The sequence below is a fragment of the Periplaneta americana genome, chromosome 2, assembly GCF_040183065.1.
Source record: "Periplaneta americana isolate PAMFEO1 chromosome 2, P.americana_PAMFEO1_priV1, whole genome shotgun sequence".
In the NCBI taxonomy this organism is placed as follows: Eukaryota; Metazoa; Arthropoda; class Insecta; order Blattodea; family Blattidae; genus Periplaneta; species Periplaneta americana.
Window position 1 is genome coordinate 191431521 of NC_091118.1, and position 22837 is coordinate 191454357.

A 22837-nucleotide genomic window follows, 5' to 3' on the forward strand; every position below is an offset into this window, starting at 1 on the left:
GTATTTCAAAAGATCAAAACTAACATTAGCATAGATATAATATCGAAGCTTAATTTATGAGCCTATGTTGCACGTAATATTTTTTGTTCCCCTGAATTACGTATAAACCAGATACAACTGCAACTAATGACTAAATAGTAGATAGAACTATTGGTGAAAATAAATTGTCTCCTTTATTATGTTACATTCTTTCTTGTATATTAAAACTATAATTTAATGTCAATGCGTGCAGTATAATGCCATAAAAAATGTTACGTTTTGTGATGCTGTACTGTTTCTTGCGTATTTCTGGCTGAAGCCGGCACAATGTTCCATTTTTTGCTTAATTATTATATTTATTATTCAGGGTTGTGTTATAGAACTCACAATTTGTTAATGTAGTAATACTACATTTTTTTTAAAGTAAAATATTGTAAATAAGTACTCTACAATACATCCTTATCTAACAGGTTATTTTTAAAAACCTTTTGCGTTCACTTGAATAGCGATCCTGAAACTGGGCACGTAAAACATGGCTAGCGCCACACGGCGACGAACCACTGAACTAGAGGAAGTAACGTCACTTTCTCTTCTACCTGCTCTGCCTATACTATAGTTTGGAGGGTTTAGGTAACCAAACACAGGACTCTACAAATGAGGCAGAGGTCGAAGACACTGGTGTTGAGTTTGTCTTGATTTATACAGGTTACAATGTATTATAATCAGAAATCTAATAATCCTGGTATAAATACTTGTTAATCACGCCTACGTATCTTGTTCGTAAGCATATTTCGTGGGCGGAAAAGTGATTTATTGTTACCCTTAACTTGTTGTTATTTGAACACCCACCTGTACAAACATCGCTCAGTACGTATATATATCCCGGTCTTGCCTTTGGGTATCATTCCAGCAACAACATGGCCAAGATCGTGGTAAGTCCTCTCTTGTTTCTGAGAGTTTAATCTCATTTTAAAATAGCAAATTTCAGAGCAAATATGTAGATAGGCTACATATACTTGGGAAATCAATTAATTTGTTTTGATTTAACATATATTTAGTTAACAATCTAACTACCCATCTAGGAGAGATTTCAGAGAGTAAATTATGCGTTGGGATTAATATTTTAGGTTTCTCACAAGCTACAGAATGTACCAGAAACGCCCATGCAGCAGAATATTGAAATAGCCTATGACTATCTCTTATTTCCCCTCTAAATCTATGCTCGAAACCTGTTCATTTAAGTACGCCTCGTGTTCTTCAGATGCCCGTCATTCACGCCATCTTTTGAGTGATCTACCCTTAGATATTCTACTTGTGGGTTTCTGTTCTTAGATCGCTTTCACTACTCTGTTATCCCATTTCCATCCACATGTTCATTCCATCACTTACTTTTATACCTCACAAACTCAGTCATCCTCCCTACGGACTTAACTCTGTCAGGATAAGTAAATGATTGTTATTATTGTTATTATTATTACTAATATTACTACTATAATTTTTATTATTATCATCCCTAATACTATTATTAGGATGTGTGTCTTGTATGTTACTGTTCTCTTGAACGTCTGCATTGCTGACTCTGTGTTTAAATGTTTTATTAGACTAGTCCTTACCTTCTTTTTATTGCTTTCGTATCTGCGGTTGTCATTAATTCAATTGTTTTATACGTTTAGTGTTTATGTGTAACAAAGTCTTTCTATTTAAAAGTCATAGAAGCTAATGTGAGAACAGATGGTGACATAAAAATGTAACTCCATCTCCTTGTAATACTCTGGTATTCCCGTTTTCTCCTAGTATTCAATTTTTTAATGGTTTATTTTACGAGGCTTTATCAACATATTCGGTTATTTAACGTCTGACTGAGATGAAGGTGATAATGGCGGTGAAATGAATACAGGGTGCTGCACCCAAAGTTACCCAGCATTTGGTCATATTGGGTTGAGGGAAAACTCCGGAAAAAACCTCAACCATGTAACTTTTCCCGCCAGAGAATGGAACCCGGGTCACCTGGTTTCGTGGCCAAACGCCCTGACTGTTACTCCAGAGGTGTGGACTAAATTTCTTCTCTTTCTATTCCTCTTATTCTTTTTGTTATCCTCGTATTACTCTTGTTCTTCTCCTATTCCACTTCTTTTCCTGATATTCCACTTCTTTTCCTTGTATTCCACTTGGTTACCTTGCTTTACTCTTTTTCTCGTGTATTCCCTTGTTCTCTGTATCCCATTTCCAAACAAAAATTTTCTGGACACGAAATGCTAAATGAAAGTCATTCATAAAGATCCCCTCTGTCATCCCTTAAGTCTGTAAAAAAAAGGTCACATAATCAGCTTGTAGTTATACATAACTAGAGATTCGCTAATGTTCATAGGTATTCGTCTTCCTGGTGCTTTGCGTGTATACCACCATCGCCCACTACGGCCTGTTTGGAGGTTTCGGAGGACGTGGAGGGTTTTGGGGACAGGATGGAATCCACCACGGCTACCACTATCCCCAACCGCAACCTAACTTTTATCACCCGCACCTACCATTGCCTTGCCCACACCATTACCCAACGACGACAACAACAGCAGCACCAACAACGGCAACGACGACAACTGCAGCACCAACGACGACAACCGCAGCACCAACTACGACGACAACCGCAGCACCAACAACAACAACGGCCGCACCAACAACTACAACGGCAGCACCAACAACTACAACATCGCCGTAAAGACGTGGAATGAAGAGACGGGAAGTGGTACACTTCGGAAAAATGTTTATGACGAAATTATTAACAATGTTTCTTTCAGAACCTTTCTCCGTTTCACTGATGCATCATATTACATACGTTACTTTGTACTATTACAATCTGTGACAAACTTCTTACGAAGAAAACTATGGTCTCTGAGTGTACAAAGCTCTAAATTTCCTTGCAATAAATCTTCTTCTTAAAATAATTAAAATGATTTCATTACTCTACATTTAGGATTGGGGCCTAACGAGTAAAATGGGTTTTAAACATGACGAGAAAATCACATAATTAACATAATAAATGAGGAGTCCACTGCAAGGATGATGGATGTCAATTGGAATGCGTTTTGCAGGAGAAGCAATTGAAAATTTGAAATGCTTAGCGGTCAAAGCTTAAGTGTGATTTTCCGATCATTACTATACAATGACTATCAGTGTTAATGCCATATAACTCTGTATGTACATTCTATATTTCTTCAGCTATGCATTGACAGTCTTGGTCCATTTCGACTAGAATGTGACATCTATCATTCTTGCAGTGGACTCTTCAGATGTAAGATGGGTTATAAACATCCATGGGGGTTACAAAGTTTGAATCCCCTTGATCTAACTTAAAAATAAAATATATTTATTTTGAGTATTGTTTATCCCTAATCATTTCGCTTGCCCTCATTTTTCACTCTCAGAGTAACAAAATCTACATCGACATAAGGCACAATTGTCCTCCTATCGCCTCTATGAATATAAACCCTCTACTTGGTGCTGTTGCACGATAGAATTATAACAATGCTTTCTTTATTACAAGGAGACCTACCGCCTAGTACTGAACTTATAATAATATGAAGCCGACACAATATCACCTTTAAGTTGTTTTTTTTTAATTGGATGACTGAAAAGAATTACGTGTCGAAGGTTTTATAACGACATTAGTAAATATACCATAACTTAATAATAATAATAATAATAATAATAATAATAATAATAATAATAATAATAAGAGGGTAAATTAGGGTCTGTTGGACAGTCGGGCATGTTGCACACTGTCTTTTAACGTGTTACCCCGCCACTTGTAGGCACCACATTCTGCTAGAAGTCAATGACGGAAGTAGCCCCACTCATGGCTAAGGTAAAGATACATTCACTGAAATATACTAGGACGTTCGAAAAGTAATGACGACGTAGTTAATGTTTCATACTAAATTTATTTAGTTTACTTTTGATATTACATAATTCAAATATAGTCTCCTCCCATTTCAACAATACACTGCCAAATTCTTGGAAGACAGCGGACTCCATCCTCAGCAGCATTACTGGATAATTCTCTCACTGATCAATCTAAAGTCCTTCGGATGTCAACTCTCGATTGAAAGCGAATGCCTTTTTTCCACCCAACTTCTAGTAGTTCAGTATGGTAGGACTTCTGTCCCACAGGCTTCTTGTAATGCTTTAAAGAACTAAGTTACATGTTTTTCTCTTGCAACTTCATACTTTTAGGGCTGTATTGTTTACTACAACTCAAACACAGCTACTGTACTTACAAAATATGGGTACTTCGAGACTTTCAAAATTGCATATTTATGTAAGACTTATGTGCATTTATTCACACTGCAAATGGGTAAATACCCGGTTTTAGTGGTAAATAATCACACTCAATAATGACAATTAATAAAACACAATTAATAATAATAATAATAATAATAATAATAATAATAATAATAATAATAGTAATAACAGGGAATATCCTAAATTAAATGAAGAACAGTCACTTAAAATAACATTGTATCTTAACACTAAGTTCACCCTAAAACTCACAAGTGTGATATGTTCATACCTCCACAATCGCTGTTCTATTACGTGTAGAATAAGCTTTGAATGGCCACCCCTGGAAGCACTGATTTACACCATTGTTGCCTTTACTTATCGAATTTACTAGTATTAAACAATATTTAATATCCAAACAATGCAAATACAAGATCTCAGAGAAGTTTTGAAGCTACGTTTAATTTACTAGGTGTTTTTAAAACGCTTTATCAACAGCTTAGGTTATTTAGCGTCTGAATGAGATGAAGGTGATAATGCCGGTGAAATGAGTCCGGGGTCCAGCACCGAAAGTTACCCAGCATTTGCTCATATTGGGTTGAGGGAAAACCTCGGAAAAAACCTCAACCAGGTAACTTGTCCCAAACGGGAATCGAACCCGGGCCAACTGGTTTCGCGGCCAGACGTGCTAGCCGTTGCTCCACAGGCGTGGACTGAAGATACGTATGACAATATCGTGAGATGTGCAACAAAATTATCCACATTAATTTAAAAAGCACATTTGACTTTCTTCCTACAACCGCTTTTTTTTACATTTTATATTAGTCTTAGTGACATAAAAGGAATTGAAGTCTTGAAAAATTTTGAACTCAATAGACAATTCAGGTGACACATAAAATTTTTTAGTCGCCATGGCTACCTGGCGCCCGGAACTTGTCCACCCCAAATTCTTACTATAAATTAAAGTTTGAAATTAACAAATTAGCACAAATTTAAAATAAAACAAATTTTAAGAGCGTGCTTTACGAATCCATGCACAGTACAATCAATGATGTAAACATGTTAAGTGTTTCGAATAAAACATTGTTCATTATTTCTGATAAAGTAAATTTCCTTCTTTCCCAATAATGTACTCGTTATCATAATCCTTCTATCGGAGCACTCATTTCCAACAGCCTAGCTTTGTTTTGTTTTTGTATGTTCACTCAACAGCAGACATGAACTAAGTAGCGTTGGTTGCTGCAAAGCTGTACATCATACATACCTATACCAGAGCGTTTGGAATCGAAAGTGTGGTAACTCGGCAAGGGTCTAATGTGAGTTTTAAATCCCCTAGTGTCGCCACGGCAACTGAGCGAAACTTTGGCGTGGCGATCATTCTAAGATTGCAGTTTTCCTCTTAATACTATGGACAGAGCAGGTAGAACTCGTTCTGCTGTGGAATTGGGATATTTCTTGTGGTGTTCGAGAGATTTTTATTGTGCCGTTTATGTGAGCGAGTAGTAATAAGCCTAATTGTTTTGTTTTTGATGTAAATCCAATTATACTGTGTAATCTGTAAGGAAGAGACGTTTCTTTTATCCATCCATAGACTAGACTATTTTTCAGAAGTGGTGTAGAGCAATTCCACGAACACAGAAAACTGTATGCTCGTTCTTATATCTGTGATATCAATTTGTCTGCGGTTTTGATTGTGATTTTTTAAATTATGATTTATTTAACGACGCTCGCAACAGCAGGGGTTATATCAGCTTCGCCGGTGTGTCGGAATTTTGTCCCACAGGAGTTTTTTTTACATTCCAGTAAATCTACTGACATGAGCCTGTCGAATTTAAACACACTTAAATGTCATCGATCTCGGCGGGATCGAATCCGCAACCTCGAGCATAGAAAGCCAGCGCTATACCTACTGCGCTATGAAGGGCAACGTTTGATTGTATGAGCCGATAAATTTATTATTGCCAGGAGAGAGGTAGGACTTCCACGCAAGAACTGGCAACCAAACCGTATGCCATATTTTCCCAAACTTGCCTCAATATCTTAAGAAAAGAATAGAAGAGAAAATATCCAACGAAGAGGACATCAATCCTTTCTCATAACAATGTACCTTTAACAAATACCATCTGGCTATGACCAATTCCATAGACGCTAAATAAACCAGCAGTTGATACAGCAGCTTTAAATCTGCAGTGCCTGGGAAAAGTGACATAAGTCAGTTTTCATAAACCATTTTTGATGATTTATTGAAAACTTAGACCGGTTTATGTCGATTTGATTTTTTTCGTATGAATTATTGCAATGGGAGGAATAACTATGTATTTTTTTCCAAGCGAACAAATGTTCCGTAGGTTGTCAATAAATTATCAAAAAAGGTTTGTGGAAACTGACTTGTGTCACCTTTCCCGAGCACTACAGAAATATCCGAGTAAAAAATAATTGGATGTGACACGCGAAAATCAGAAGAACACCTTAGCTAATCATGCGCTTGTATGCATTTATGTGCCATTACTCCACACCTGAATGCCCATAATTATGTCTAGTTACATTGACCGTAATTCCTTCCAGAGAATGAACTCCAGACCAGCATTTCAGCTGTTTAGTGTGAGTTTTTCAAAATCGATACATCTTTTAGAGTCATAAACTATGATGGGTTCGAGGAAAGTGAAAATACAACAGAATTCAAAGGTGAATGGACGACCTTGCAGATACGCTGAACTCAAAGACTCCCTCGTCTGCCCTGTACAAAGGCTTCTAGCATTACACGATTTTAGAAAATATATGACACGTAATTGGCAATACAAAGAACACGTCTTGCCTAAGAAAGAACCCTTGAATTATTTAGAGTGACAATTCAGAGCACTAGCGAAATATATTAATTCTTGTGGGGTAGCAGATTTAAATATATTCTGACAAAAAATTAACTAGGATCGTCTAGAGCGACATTTTGGAATTAGAAAATGATTATCATGTGATGATTACCATAGACTTTCTACATCTGAACATTTTTCAATCCATGTGCCGGTTAAAAAATGTGCTGTATTAAAGTGCTAATTGTGAATCCAAGCACCTAGCTTCTACTACGTTAAATATGCATGTTTAATTTTTAATTATTTTATTTTTAATAATAGCACTTTAGTCTTAATTAACGTAAAAGTTAGTTCGGCAAACATAAGTACAGTATAATTCTGCCTTTCATTTAAGCTAGAAATTAATCTGGTTTACAATTTTATTACATTTGCTTATTACGTTTCCACATCATAAAAGATTTCTAATCGGGCATATGAGAAAGTAATAGATCTCATGGAAAAGTCGTTAATTTAATATTCTCCAATATGTAGCATACAACTACTTAATACAGTGCTACCAAATAGTTTTAATTTTACAAAACACAAAATATCCTAGGTATTTCAAAAGATCAAAACTAACATTAGCATAGATATAATATCGAAGCTTAATTTATGAGCCTATGTTGCACGTAATATTTTTTGTTCCCCTGAATTACGTATAAACCAGATACAACTGCAACTAATGACTAAATAGTAGATAGAACTATTGGTGAAAATAAATTGTCTCCTTTATTATGTTACATTCTTTCTTGTATATTAAAACTATAATTTAATGTCAATGCGTGCAGTATAATGCCATAAAAAATGTTACGTTTTGTGATGCTGTACTGTTTCTTGCGTATTTCTGGCTGAAGCCGGCACAATGTTCCATTTTTTGCTTAATTATTATATTTATTATTCAGGGTTGTGTTATAGAACTCACAATTTGTTAATGTAGTAATACTACATTTTTTTTAAAGTAAAATATTGTAAATAAGTACTCTACAATACATCCTTATCTAACAGGTTATTTTTAAAAACCTTTTGCGTTCACTTGAATAGCGATCCTGAAACTGGGCACGTAAAACATGGCTAGCGCCACACGGCGACGAACCACTGAACTAGAGGAAGTAACGTCACTTTCTCTTCTACCTGCTCTGCCTATACTATAGTTTGGAGGGTTTAGGTAACCAAACACAGGACTCTACAAATGAGGCAGAGGTCGAAGACACTGGTGTTGAGTTTGTCTTGATTTATACAGGTTACAATGTATTATAATCAGAAATCTAATAATCCTGGTATAAATACTTGTTAATCACGCCTACGTATCTTGTTCGTAAGCATATTTCGTGGGCGGAAAAGTGATTTATTGTTACCCTTAACTTGTTGTTATTTGAACACCCACCTGTACAAACATCGCTCAGTACGTATATATATCCCGGTCTTGCCTTTGGGTATCATTCCAGCAACAACATGGCCAAGATCGTGGTAAGTCCTCTCTTGTTTCTGAGAGTTTAATCTCATTTTAAAATAGCAAATTTCAGAGCAAATATGTAGATAGGCTACATATACTTGGGAAATCAATTAATTTGTTTTGATTTAACATATATTTAGTTAACAATCTAACTACCCATCTAGGAGAGATTTCAGAGAGTAAATTATGCGTTGGGATTAATATTTTAGGTTTCTCACAAGCTACAGAATGTACCAGAAACGCCCATGCAGCAGAATATTGAAATAGCCTATGACTTTCTCTTATTTCCCCTCTAAATCTATGCTCGAAACCTGTTCATTTAAGTACGCCTCGTGTTCTTCAGATGCCCGTCATTCACGCCATCTTTTGAGTGATCTACCCTTAGATATTCTACTTGTGGGTTTCTGTTCTTAGATCGCTTTCACTACTCTGTTATCCCATTTCCATCCACATGTTCATTCCATCACTTACTTTTATACCTCACAAACTCAGTCATCCTCCCTACGGACTTAACTCTGTCAGGATAAGTAAATGATTGTTATTATTGTTATTATTATTACTAATATTACTACTATAATTTTTATTATTATCATCCCTAATACTATTATTAGGATGTGTGTCTTGTATGTTACTGTTCTCTTGAACGTCTGCATTGCTGACTCTGTGTTTAAATGTTTTATTAGACTAGTCCTTACCTTCATTTTATTGCTTTCGTATCTGCGGTTGTCATTAATTCAATTGTTTTATACATTTAGTGTTTATGTGTAACAAATTCTTTCTACTTAAAAGTCATAGAAGCTAATGTGAGAACAGATGGTGACATAAAAATGTAACTCCATCTCCTTGTAATACTCTGGTATTCCCGTTTTCTCCTAGTATTCAATTTTTTAATGGTTTATTTTACGAGGCTTTATCAACATATTCGGTTATTTAACGTCTGACTGAGATGAAGGTGATAATGGCGGTGAAATGAATACAGGGTGCTGCACCCAAAGTTACCCAGCATTTGGTCATATTGGGTTGAGGGAAAACTCCGGAAAAAACCTCAACCATGTAACTTTTCCCGCCAGAGAATGGAACCCGGGTCACCTGGTTTCGTGGCCAAACGCCCTGACTGTTACTCCAGAGGTGTGGACTAAATTTCTTCTCTTTCTATTCCTCTTATTCTTTTTGTTATCCTCGTATTACTCTTGTTCTTCTCCTATTCCACTTCTTTTCCTGATATTCCACTTCTTTTCCTTGTATTCCACTTGGTTACCTCGCTTTACACTTTTTCTCATGTATTCTCTTGTTCTCTGTATCCCATTTCCAAACCAAAAGTTTTCGGACACGAAATGCTAAATGAAAGTCATTCATAAAGATCCCCTCTATCATCCCTAAAAGTCTGTAAAAAATAGCCACATAATCAGCTCGTAGTTATACATCACTAGAGATTCGCTAATGTTCATAGGTATTCGTCTTCCTGGTGCTTTGCGTGTATACCACCATCGCCCACTACGGCCTGTTTGGAGGTTTCGGAGGACGTGGAGGGTTTTGGGGACAGGAAGGAATCCACCACGGCTACCACTATCCCCAACCGCAACCTAACTTTTATCACCCGCACCTACCATTGCCTTGCCCACACCATTACCCAACGACGACAACAACAGCAGCACCAACAACGGCAACGACGACAACTGCAGCACCAACGACGACAACCGCAGCACCAACTACGACGACAACCGCAGCACCAACTACGACGACAACCGCAGCACCAACAACAACAACGGCCGCACCAACAACTACAACAGCAGCACCAACAACATCAACATCGCCGTAAAGACGTGGAATGAAGAGACCGGAATTGGTACACTTCGGAAAAATGATTATGACGAAATTATTAACAATGTTTCTTTAAGAACCTTTCTCCGTTTCACTGATGCATCATCTTAAATATGTTACTTTGTACTATTACAATCTGTGACAAACTTCTTACGAAGAAAACTATGGTCTCTGAGTGTACAAAGGTCTAAATTTCCTTACAATAAATCTTCTTCATAAAATAATTAAAATTATTTCATTACTCTACATTTAGGATTGGGGCCTAACGAGTAAAAAGGGTTTTCAACATGACGAGAAAATCACATAATTAACATAATAAATGAAGAGTCCACTGCAAGAATGATGGATGTCATTTGGAATACGTTTTGCAGGAGAAGCAATTGAAAGTTAGAAATGCTTAGCGGTCAAAGCTTAAGTGTGATTTTCCGATCATTACTGTACAATGACTATCAGTGTTAATGCCATATAACTCTGTATGTACATTCTATATGTCTTAAGCAATGCATTGACAGTCTTGGTCCATTTTCGACAAGAAAGTGACATCTATCATTCTTGCAGTGGACTCTTCAGATGTAAGATGGGTTATAAACGTCCATGGGGTTCAAAGTTTGAATCCCCTTGAACTAAAATATATATATATATATATATATATATATATATATATATATATATAGTTACACTTCAGTATTGTTTATCCATAATCATTTTCCTTTCCCTCATTTTCCACTCTCAGAATAACAAAATCTACATCCACATAAGGCGCAATTCTCCTCCTACCGCCTCTATGGAGTACAGTATAATTCTACCTTGCATCTAGGCTAGACCTTAATCTGGTTTACAATTTTATTACATTTGTTTGTTACGTTTCCACATCATAAAAGATTTCTAATCGAGCATATGAGAAAGTAATAGAGCTTATGGAAAAGTCGTTAATTTAATATTCCCCAATAAGTAGCATACAACCACTTAATACAGTGTTACCAAATTGTTTTAATTTTACAAAACACAAAATAACCTAGGTATTTCAAGAGATCAAAACTTACATTAGCATAGATATAATATCGAAGCTTAATTAATGTTTCTAATTTGCATGTAATATTTTTTGTTGCCCTGAATTACGTATAAACCAGATACAACTGCAACTAATGACTAAATAGTAGATACAAATTATTGGTGAAAATAAAGTGTCTCCTTTATCATATTACATTCTTTCTTTGGTATTAAAACTATAATTTAATGTCAATGCGTACTGTATAAAACCATAAAAATGTTAGGTTTTGCGATGCCGTACTTTTCTTGCGTATTTCTTGCTGAAGCCAGCACAATGTTCCATTTTTTGGTTAATTATTATATTTACTATTCAGGGTTGTGTTGTATAACTCACAATTTGTTAATGTAGTAATATTACATTTTTTAAAAATAAAATATTGTAAATAAGTACTCTACAATACATCCTTATCTAATGGGTTAGTCGACCTGGATGGCGAGTTGGTAAAGCGCTGGCCTTCTATGCCCAAGGTTGCGGGTTCGATCCCGGGCAGGTCGATGGCATTTAAGTGTGCTTAAATGCGACAGGCTAATGTCAGTAGATTTACAGGCATGTGAAAGAACTCCTGCGGGACAAAATTCCGGCACATCCGGCGACGCAGATATAACCTGCGCTGTTACGAGCGTCGTTAAATAAAACATAACATTCATTCTAATGGGTTATTTTTAAAAACCTTTTGCATTCACTTGAATAGCGATCCTGAAACTGGGCACGTAAAAGAGGGCTAGCGCCACTCGGCGACGAACCACTGAACTAGTTGGAAATCTAATAATCCTGGTATAAGTTAATCACGCCTACGTATCTTGTTCGTAAGCATATTTCGTGGGCGTAGAAGTGATTTATTGTTACCTTAACTTGCTGTTATTTGAACACCCACCTGTACAAACATCGCTCAGTACGTATATATAGCCCGGTCTTGCCTTTGGGTATCATTCCAGCAACAACATGGCCAAGAGCGTGGTAAGTCCTCTCTTGTTTCTGAGAGTTTAATCTCATTTTAGAATAATAAATTTCAGAGCAAATATGTAGATAGGCTACTTATACTTGGGAAATCAATCAATTTGTTTTGATTTACCATATATTTAGTTAACTATCTAACTATCCCTCTAGGAGAGATTTAAAAGAGTAAAATATGCGTTGGGATTAATGTTTTAGGTTCGTTACAAGTTACAGATGTACCAGATATAACGATGGAGAAGTAGCCTATGTCTTTCTCTTATTTTCTCTCTAAATCTATGCTCGAAACCTGTTCATTTAAGTACGCCTCGTCTTCTTCAGATGCCCGTCATTCACGCCGTCTTTTGAGTGATCTACCCTTAGATATTCTACTTGTGGGTTTCTGTACTTAGATCGCTTTCACTACTCTGTCATCCCACTTCCATCCACATGTTCATTCCATCACTTACTTTTATACCTCACAAACACATTCATCCTCCTTACCGCATTAACTCTGTCACGATAAGTAAATAATTATTATTGTTATTATTACTGGATAAGCAGTCGCGGACAGCCGATGAGGTGTAGTCTTCCAGCTTGGGGGTTGGGCGAAGGGCTAACAACACATCACAGTAAAAAAACAGCTTGTTACGAATCCTTCGAATGCATATAGAGTGTTATTTGGGAGGCCGGGGGGAAAAAGACCTTTGGGGAGCCGAGTCGTAGATGGGAAAATAGTATTAAAATGGATTTGTGGGAGTGGGATATGATGATAGAGAATGGATTAATCTTGCTCAGGGTAGGGACCAATGGCGGGCTTATGTGAGGGCGGCAATGAACCTCCGGGTTCCTTAAAAGCCCGTAAGTAAATAAGTAAGTAAGTGAGTATTATTATTATTATTATTATTATTACTACTACTATAATTTCTATTATTATCATCCCTATTACTATTATTATGATGTGATTCTTGTATGTTACTGTTGTTTTGAATGTCTGCATCCTTGACTCTGTCTTTAAATGTTTTATTAGACTAGTCCTTACCTTCTTTTTAATACTTTCGTCTCTGTGGTTCTCACTAATTCAATTGCTGTTTTAGACGTTTGGTGTTTATGTGGAACAAAGTCTTTCTACTTAAAAGTTATAGAAGGTAATGTGAGAATTGTTGGTCACATAAAAATATAACTCCCTCCTTGTAATACTCTGGTATTCCCGTTTTTCTCCTTGTATCAAATTTCTTCTCTTTCTAGTGCACTTTTTTTTTTGTTATCCTTGTATTACTCTTGTTTATTTATTTATTTATTTATTTATTTATTCTGGTGTATTTAAGGCCATCAGGCCTTCTCTTCCACAAAACCAGGAATACAAATAAAATAATAGAAATAAACAGAAAAAAAATACACTATATACAAAGTAAAGCTACACAATAAATAAAGAGAGAGAGAAAAAAACACTATAAACAAAGTAAAGCCACACAAAAATATACACAGGTTGTAGTCACACAAACTTTAAATGAGTGATTAAGTATCATAATTAATTGTATTCTAACTAATTAACTAACATGAACAAGAAACTTGCAATTTTAATCTAGATTAAAAAAGAAAAAGAAAAAAAAAACACAAATCAATACTTCTATTAATACATAAAAACATTAACTAAGATAAAATATTCCTATTTAATTTTGAATTGTGATAAAGTCCGGCAGTCCCTGACGTCATTAGGTAATGAATTCCAGAGGCGAGGTACTTCTACAGTATAGGAAGATGAGTATAAAGAGTTCTATGATGAGGGATAGAAAGAAGTGCTTGATGTCGGTTTCGAAGAGTTGTAAGTTGTTCTCCTCCTATTCCACTTCTTTTTCTGATATTCCACTTGTTTTCCTTGTATTCCACTTAGTTTCCTTGCCATACACTTTCTCTCACGTAATTTCCTGTTCACTTTGTATTCCATTTCCAAACCAAAAGTTTCCGGACACGAAATGCTAAATGAAAGTCATTCATAAAGATCTCCTCTATGATCTCTAAACGTTTGTAAAAAAGCCACATAATCAGCTTGTAGTTATACATTACTAGAGATATGCTAATGTTCCCAGGTGTTCGTGTTCCTGGTGCTTTGCGTGTATACCACCATCGCCCACTACGGCGGGTTTGGAGGCTTCGGAGGATTCGGAGGACGTGGGGGGTTTGGAAGGCATCCAGGAATCCATCACGGCTACCACCATCCCCCACCGCATCCATACTTTTATCCCCCGTACCTACCATACCCTTACCCATACCCTTACCCAACAACGACAACAACTGCAGCACCAACAACAACGACGACAACCGCAGCACCAACAACAACGACGACAACTGCAGCACCAACAACGACAACGACAACTGCAGCACCAACGACAACCGCAGCACCAACAACAACGGCCGCACCAACAACTACAACGGCAGCACCAACAACTACAACAACGGCAGCACCAACAACTACAACAACAGCACCAACAACTACAACAGCAGCACCAACAACAACAACGGCCGCACCAACGGCATCGCCGTAAAGACGTGGAATGAAAAGACCGGAAGTGGTACACTTCGGAAAAATGTTTATGACGAAATCCAAGTAAACGAATTATTAACAATGTTTCTTTAATAACATTTCTCAGTTCCACTGATGCATCATCTTAAATATGGTACTTTGTACTATTAAAATCTGTGACAAACTTCTTACGAAGAAAACTATGGTCTTTGAGTGTACAAAGCTCTAAATTTACTTGCAATAAATCTTCTTTATAAAGTAATTAAAATGATTTCATTACTTTACTTTTAGGATTGGGGCCTAACGAGTGAAAAGGGTTTTCAACATGACGCGTAAATCACGTAATTAACGTAATAAATGTAAGATAGGTTATAAACCTCCATGGGGGGTTACGAAGTATGAATCCCCTTGAACTAAAAAAAAAAAACAACATATATTTACATTTGAGTATTGTTTATCCATAATCATTTTCCTTTCCCTCATTTTTCACTTTCAGAGTAACAAAATCTACATCGACATAAGGCACAATTCTCCTCCTATCCTCTCTATGAATATAATCCCTGTACTTGGCGCTGTGGCACGTTAGAATTATAACAATGCTTTCTTTATTACAAAGAGACCTACCGCGTAGTACCGACCTTATAATAGTATGAAGCCGACACAATATCAACTTTAAGTTGTTTTTATTTTAAATTGGATGACTGAAAAGAATTACGTGTCGAAGATTTTATAACGATATTAGTAAATATACCATAACTTAATAATAATAATAGTAATAATAATAATAGTAGTAGTAATAATAATAATAATAATAATAATAATAATAATAATAATAATAATAATAATAATGTCATCTAGTCAAAAAATCTTAATGTTAGGATTTATAAAACAGTTACATTACCAGTTGTTCCGTACGGCTGTGAAACTTGGTCTCTCACTTTGAGAGAGGAACAGATATTAAGGGGAGTTGAGAATAAAGTTCTTAGGAAAATATTTGGAGCTAAAAGGGATGAAGTTACAGGAGAATAGAGAAAGTTACACAACGCAGAAATGCATGCATTGTATGCTTCACCTGACATAATTAGGAACATTAAATCCAGACGTTTGAGATGGGCAGGACATGTAGCACGTATGGGCGAATCCAGAAATGCATATAGAGTGCTAGCTGCGAGGCCGGAGGGAAAAAGATCTTTGGGGAGGCGGAGACGTAGATGGGAGAATAATATTAAAATGGATTTGAGGGAGGTGGTATCTGATGATAGAGACTGGAGGGTGGCAATGAACCTGCGGGTTCCTTAAAAACCACCTGTAAGTAAGTGTAAGTTTAAGAATAATAATAATAATAATAATAATAATAATAATAATAATAATAATAATAATAATGGAATAAGACCTTTGGGGAGGCTGAGACGCAGATGGGAGGATAATATTAAAATTTATTTGAAGGAGGTGGGATATGATGGTAGGGACTGGATTAATCTTGCTCAGGTAAGGGACCGATGGCGGGCTTATGTGAGGGCGGCAATGAACCTCTGGGTTCCTTAAAAGCCATAAGTAAGTAATTAATAATAATAATAATAATAATTAATAATAATAATAATAATAATAATAATAATAATAATAATAATAATAATAATAATAATAATAATGTCATCTAGTCTGCTGTCCTAAAATCTGAAACTTAGGATTTATGAAACAGTTATATTACCAATTGTCCTGTATTGTTGTGAAACTTGGTCTCTCACTTTGAGAGAGGAACAGAGATTAAGGGTGTTTGAGAATAAGGTTCTTAGGAAAATATTTGGAGCTAAAAGGGATGAAGTTATAGGAGAATGGAGAAAGTTACACAACGCAGAATTGCATGCATTGTATGCTTCACCTGACATAATTATGTACATTAAATCCAGACCTTTGAGATGGGCAGGGCATGCAGCACGTATGGGCGAATCCAGAAATGCATATAGAGTGTTAGCTGGGAGGCCGGAGGGAAAAAGATCTTTTTGGAGGCCGAGACGTAGATGGGAGGATAACATTAAAATGGGTTTGAGGGAGGTGGGATATGATGATAGAGACTGGATTAATCTTGCACAGGATTGGGACCGATGGTGGGCTTATGTGAGGGCGGCAATGAACCTGCTGGTTCCTTAAAAACCATTTGTAAGTAAGTGTAATAATAATAATACTAATAATAATAATAATAATAATAATAATAATAATGATTTAGTAGGGGAAAGGGATGATTTACTAAAAGAAGGCTAGGAACAACCCTCAGATATGCGTAGCAGGTAGACCAGATGCTGTAACGCCTGTCAATTGAGGGTATGCATCTCGGCATATCTAGTGAGTCGGAGAAGTTGTCTACTTGTCACGGCGAACGACAGTTCCCACAATCGGGAAGCACTCAGGTGATACGACAACGTTAACAGGCAGGTTTGTATTCGAGTATAAAGACCCTCGCCTCAATGCCGTGTTAACATATCTTTCCATATCAGTTTTGGGCGTCCTAAACTTCTCTTTCCGTTTGGTTTCCAATCTCTAATTCCCTTCACTATTGTATTGTCCTCCATACTATCAAATGGCTTCACTCCAACTTCCTTTCATTAAATATATCAAAATTAACCTTAGTTACTTCTTCATTAGCAACTGCCGGCAATCAAAATTTAAAAAGTCGTCTTTCAGATAGACTAATGACTAGGGACCGGATTTTTATGTAATTACATATTATATTCCTTTCAACCTAACCATATATAAATTACAAATCTTTGCGAATCTTGTAATTACCGTTAATATATTAAAATTTGATACTACATATTTTTACATATTTACCCCACATTACATATTATGGCCTGAGATTACATAAATCTACATATTTAGGGTTTTAATCAACTTTACTTCTTTAAAAGGAAACAGAAAACTTCTGCTGGGGAAGTTAACAATTTGAAATACACAGATTTAAAAAGCCTTTTTACCTACCCAAGAAAGGATTTATTTCGGGACGAAACATAACATCTTAGTTCCAGGAAGTAAAAGAGGAACTCACCCCATACCGCCCACTGTAAATATGAGTGAACAGAAGGAAACCTTTCTCATACAACTACTTTGTATTGTAAAAATCAAGAAGGGAATAATCTCATACGCATAAGCGGACGACATAGTAGTAGGATCTAAAGACCTTATAAAGCTACAAGAAACAATAAACATCGTGGTAAAATGGTGGAATAAAAAAATTTGATATAAATGTGAACAAGACAGAAATGATGATACTCAGAAACGGCGGAAGAGCACCAGAAACAGTAGAAATCGTCACGAAGAACAGAAAATTAAAAATTGTATTAGACTACAGATATCTAGGCTTAACAATACAAACTAGCGCAGATATTGATATTAAATATTTTCTTGATTTTACATATTTTGGTACATATTTAGCTTATTTTTCTTACATAAATATGTACATATTTCACACCTCGATATTACATAAAAATCCGGTCCCTACTAATAACACGTAATGAAAATTGTTTAGATTCTAAGACCTTTAAATGTCCACCATTGAAAGAAGCCACATATATGAAATATCAGGGTGTCATTATTGATTTTATTAGGTCTACATATCTATGTAAGACGCTTCGTAATAGTTATTTGTGATACTTGTGAGGTACCTAAGTGTCTCTTTATTGCGCGAGTGGAAAGATTTAAGCATGAGGCGCAATAAAGATCACAGTTACAAGTACCATATGTAATTTTATCCATGACCATAACAAAAAATTCTGTTTTATAAAAGAAAATATGTTGAAAATAAGTACTCATGTAATCAGATATCATGGCATGGATTTTGGAATCGATACGTATACTAGGTAGGTCATGATGTAGGAGGCCATGAATAGTGAAGAATGGTATCTAAGGCGTGGATAAATAATACAATTTTTCCGTGGAAAAATGAGTGATTTCAGTGGAAAGTTTGCCAGAAGAAATTCGACAGGCAGTTCGAAGTGCTACGCTAACAAGCAAACGTTCTGATGGGGGCAGTAAAAAAGTTAAAATCTTTTCTTCCACTATGTAAATAATGTCAAAAGAAGTGCTTATACAAATTTTGGCCACTCGACCGTAATTATGAGGCCGTCCAGAAAGTGATTTTCCCTGGGGCCGTTTATAGAAAAAAGCACATTTACATGGAAATATTTATTGAAACAGATACAGCAATTGTTGCACTATTTGTCAACATATCCCCCACTGGAATTGAGACATTTGCCATACCAAGGGTTCAAGTTTTGTGTCGTAGAAGTCAGCCGCCTCAGATCGGAACCAGCGTTTGCCTGCCTCTGTACCTCTCACTGTCGATCCCAAGATATGAGAAATGTCTCAATTCCGATGGAAAACATGTTGAAATAGCTCAACAATTGCTGTGTCCGTTCCAATAAATTTGTCCAATGAAATTGTGTTTTTTTTTCTCTTAGCTTCCCCTGGCGAACTTATTTTTTACGGCCCTCGTAATTGCGGTCGAGTGGCCAAAATTTGTATAAGTACTTCTTTTGACATTATTAATATGGTGGAAGAAAAAACTTTAACTTTTTATCTGCCCCCATCAGAACGTTTGCTTGTAAGCTTGTTGCAGAAGAAGTCAGTACTTATTTATGAAAAAGAATATGGATGTTTCAAGAATAAGTATTAATGAAATCTGTGTGGAAGTAGTTTTAGAATACTTTTCAGTTAAGTCAGAAGTACTAAAATCATCACGTATTCCATGCTGAAATGTACACTAGCAGTGAACTGTGAGATAAAGTTTATTTCACTAGTGAAATAAAGTAATGTTGAATGAAAGCCTACTTTACAAACGCAAAAATATTTAGTAAACGCATATTTTTTGGTATGGTCATGGATAAAGCTATTTGCTATATGAGTATCGTAATGTTTCATATTACAATACACAATACGAGTTTGGAAAGTTGTCAAACGAGGTCGTAGGTCGAGTTTGATAACCAATCGATTATTGTAATATGAAGTTACGATAAGTATATCGTACAACGTTTTATCCACTTTGATAAAAAAATAGTTGTTTAATAATAGTAATTATATTATTTTTATTAGTTTTGAATATAACTTTTGTGGAGAGACGATTGTATTATTATTATTATTATTATTATTATTATTATTATTATTATTACTAGCCGTACCCGTCATAATTAAAATAGGACATTTGATCCAGGGAACATTCGTGTTTGATAGAAGGATAAATCGTTTATTATGTTACTTAATTTAAATTGAATAAAAAAATTAAAATGCGATCATTTTGATCCAGAGACCACTCATTTGGTCATAAAAATTAGTTTAGGAAATGCAGGAAACGAATATACAGAATAGCCTATCAAGTTTTCTGTGCATAAGAATCTATTTTAATCTTACCTGTCCTCGATTCACTCAGAAGTTACTGTGATAACATTATAGCATTATGTCCATCTAGAGAAACTACACTTTCCAATGGTGAATTAATAATTAATTACACAAATCGGTTAATTTAGCTTCCGATATTACTTCATAGAAACGCAGAAACATTATCTATAGGCTATCTTTCATAGCTTTCGATTGTTGCAGTCTAGACGAAGTCATTTGTTTTTTAATTCATTACACGGCCTTAGATGGCAGTTATTTTAATTTTAAAACTCATTTATCTCATTAAATATCAGTCCTATCAAAATTTGCAAGGAATAAAACTTATCGCAAATTATTTTTAAAGAAACTTTTGTTATGTAACATTTTTTACAAAAATCAATAATAAGCGAGATATTTCGATTTATTTAATTCAGTCCCCCTTATAACCCCCTCTTTTAAATAACGTATTTTGAATGCCATGTAGCCTAAAATCTAAGTTACAACGAACTTAATTTATATTCCAATTTTCATCGGAATCCGTTCAGCCATTATCGCGTGAAAAGGTAACAAACAGACAGACAGACAGACAGACAGACAAAAATTAAAAAAAAAAAAGATTTTCGGTTTCAGGGTGGTTAATTATATATGTTAGGACCGATTATTTTTGGAAAATCGAAAATTACCAGAAAAATTTCGCCTACAGATTTATTATTAGTATAGATTATTATTATTATTATTATTATTATTAATATTATTATTATTATTATTATTATATTCTCCCTGCGAGAAGGAATTCATTTCTGTTTGTTTTATTATTTTTGAACACGATATGATTTTGTTTATAACAAAGAACAGCAATACTAGGAGAAGTAAACAAACATTGTAAAATGATTTCAAACGAGGATTCATATATTGAAAATGCTGAAAATTCTGAAAATTTAATGTTTAATACTATGAAATCCCGCGTAAGATATGAAGTGGAATATACAACATTTTAAGATTAAATAATTAATCAATACCAATATATTAATGAGTGATTCACATTACGTAACCGGTTAAGTAATAGCAGTATATCATTACCTAACTACTCGCGTAATATAAGTATCATTACCTAACTAGTTGTGTAATTAATGAGTTCACAACATTTTTATTAGTCGATGAAAGAGTAGTGGAACGGAGAAAAATTCTCTCCGGCGCCGGGACTTGAACCCGGGTTTTCAGCTCTACGTGCTGATGCTTTATCCACTAAGCCACACCGGATACAACCCCGACGCCGGTTAGAATCGTCTCAGATTAAGCTCCAACTCTTGGGTTCCCTCTAGTGGCCGCCCTCTGCACTACGTCATAGATGTCTATGAACGCAGGACCGAAGTCCATACGTGTGCTGAGGTGCACTCGATATGAGTGACTAGTTGGCCGGGATCCGACGGAATAAGCGCCGTCTTAAATCACGAAGTGATTTACGCATATCATAATAATTTTTATTAGTGTTATAAAGTCCACATCACATAATCAAAGTGGATAAAACAATTTATATATTTGTCAATATTCGATGCTACTTACACATTAAAGTTTTGCGTAATGCTAATTTAGCCCTTTTTCAGTCTACTATTCAATATGACATTGTTTTGGGGTGAAAGTACAAAATTAATCATAATTCATTAAATTTACCACAAAAATGAATAATTAAAATACAGGGATTGTCTTAAGTTCGACTGAACAGAATTGACATTTCAGTCCAATAAGGGTAGTGGGTGTGGCAGGTGAAATGAATACAAATTCTTATTGGTTATCCATCAACGAATACAGTACTGTACTTGCATTTCCTGCCCGCCCCGAGACTTGTGTATGCGCTTCTAGTACCACAGTGGGTTTCGACAGTTCCGTCTCACAAACGGCACAATTCTCAAATAGAAAAAGGAGAGTTCATTAATTTAAAAACAGTGATTAAATGTGGATGTCCTAATCAATAAAATATTTTGTTTTCCTTTAACAAAAGTATCACTATAAGGCACAGAACCAATTCCCATTCAAATGGCAAACCCATTTCTTAGTGCCCGTAAAGGGGCGTGTCTAATTCTCCTACGTACGCAGTCGACCTATAAAATGTCGAAGTTGTTTTCTGTCGAACTTAAGAGCTTCCACTGTATGGTTAGAGAAACGTTTTGATTATTCAACTAAATTAATTTATCCTGAAATTAATGTACTCATAATTGAACAAATTTATAAATATAAACTGTTAAAATGTTATAAAAAAATTATAATAAGTTCATATTAAGACACATAATCATGGCACAAGACGAAATAATAATTTAACATGAGTAGATACTAAATGTTTCACATCTGCTGGTCTAAAGCATAGCACTAATTTTGGCCTCGGTTGTAAGAACTTGTAATATGTAATATCTTCTATTTGATTATTCGTAAGTAAATTTATATAATTTATATATGTATAAATAAATAATTAATCAGACTACATTATATTATATAATTTCTGATTTTATATTTATGTCTTATTCATTTCGTTTCTTTTTCATAAATTTGTCCTAGATGACTGACGTACAAAATTATGTACATCCTTCTCTATGTTAATA

General features: G+C 35.3%; 4 protein-coding genes across 5 annotated transcripts in view; 3 read left to right on the forward strand and 1 right to left on the reverse strand.

Moving 5' to 3' along the window:
* Window positions 1–22837, reverse strand: part of LOC138694978 (LIM domain only protein 3-like) — a 913591-nt gene that overhangs the window by 261101 nt on the left and 629653 nt on the right. The window lies entirely within an intron of this gene.
* On the forward strand, window positions 887–2930 carry LOC138695339 (adipocyte plasma membrane-associated protein Hemomucin-like). Its single transcript, XM_069819760.1, has 2 exons — window positions 887–911; window positions 2348–2930. Exons 1-2 carry the CDS (start codon window positions 897–899, stop codon window positions 2690–2692), a joined length of 360 nt encoding a protein of 119 aa, XP_069675861.1. The 5' UTR covers window positions 887–896; the 3' UTR covers window positions 2693–2930.
* Window positions 8540–10630, forward strand: LOC138695340 (adipocyte plasma membrane-associated protein Hemomucin-like). Its single transcript, XM_069819761.1, has 2 exons — window positions 8540–8564; window positions 10001–10630. The coding sequence occupies exons 1-2, from the start codon at window positions 8550–8552 to the stop codon at window positions 10367–10369; spliced, it is 384 nt and encodes a 127-aa protein (XP_069675862.1). The 5' UTR covers window positions 8540–8549; the 3' UTR covers window positions 10370–10630.
* On the forward strand, window positions 12280–15147 carry LOC138694971 (threonine-rich protein-like). Its single transcript, XM_069819198.1, has 2 exons — window positions 12280–12379; window positions 14446–15147. Exons 1-2 carry the CDS (start codon window positions 12365–12367, stop codon window positions 14899–14901), a joined length of 471 nt encoding a protein of 156 aa, XP_069675299.1. The 5' UTR covers window positions 12280–12364; the 3' UTR covers window positions 14902–15147.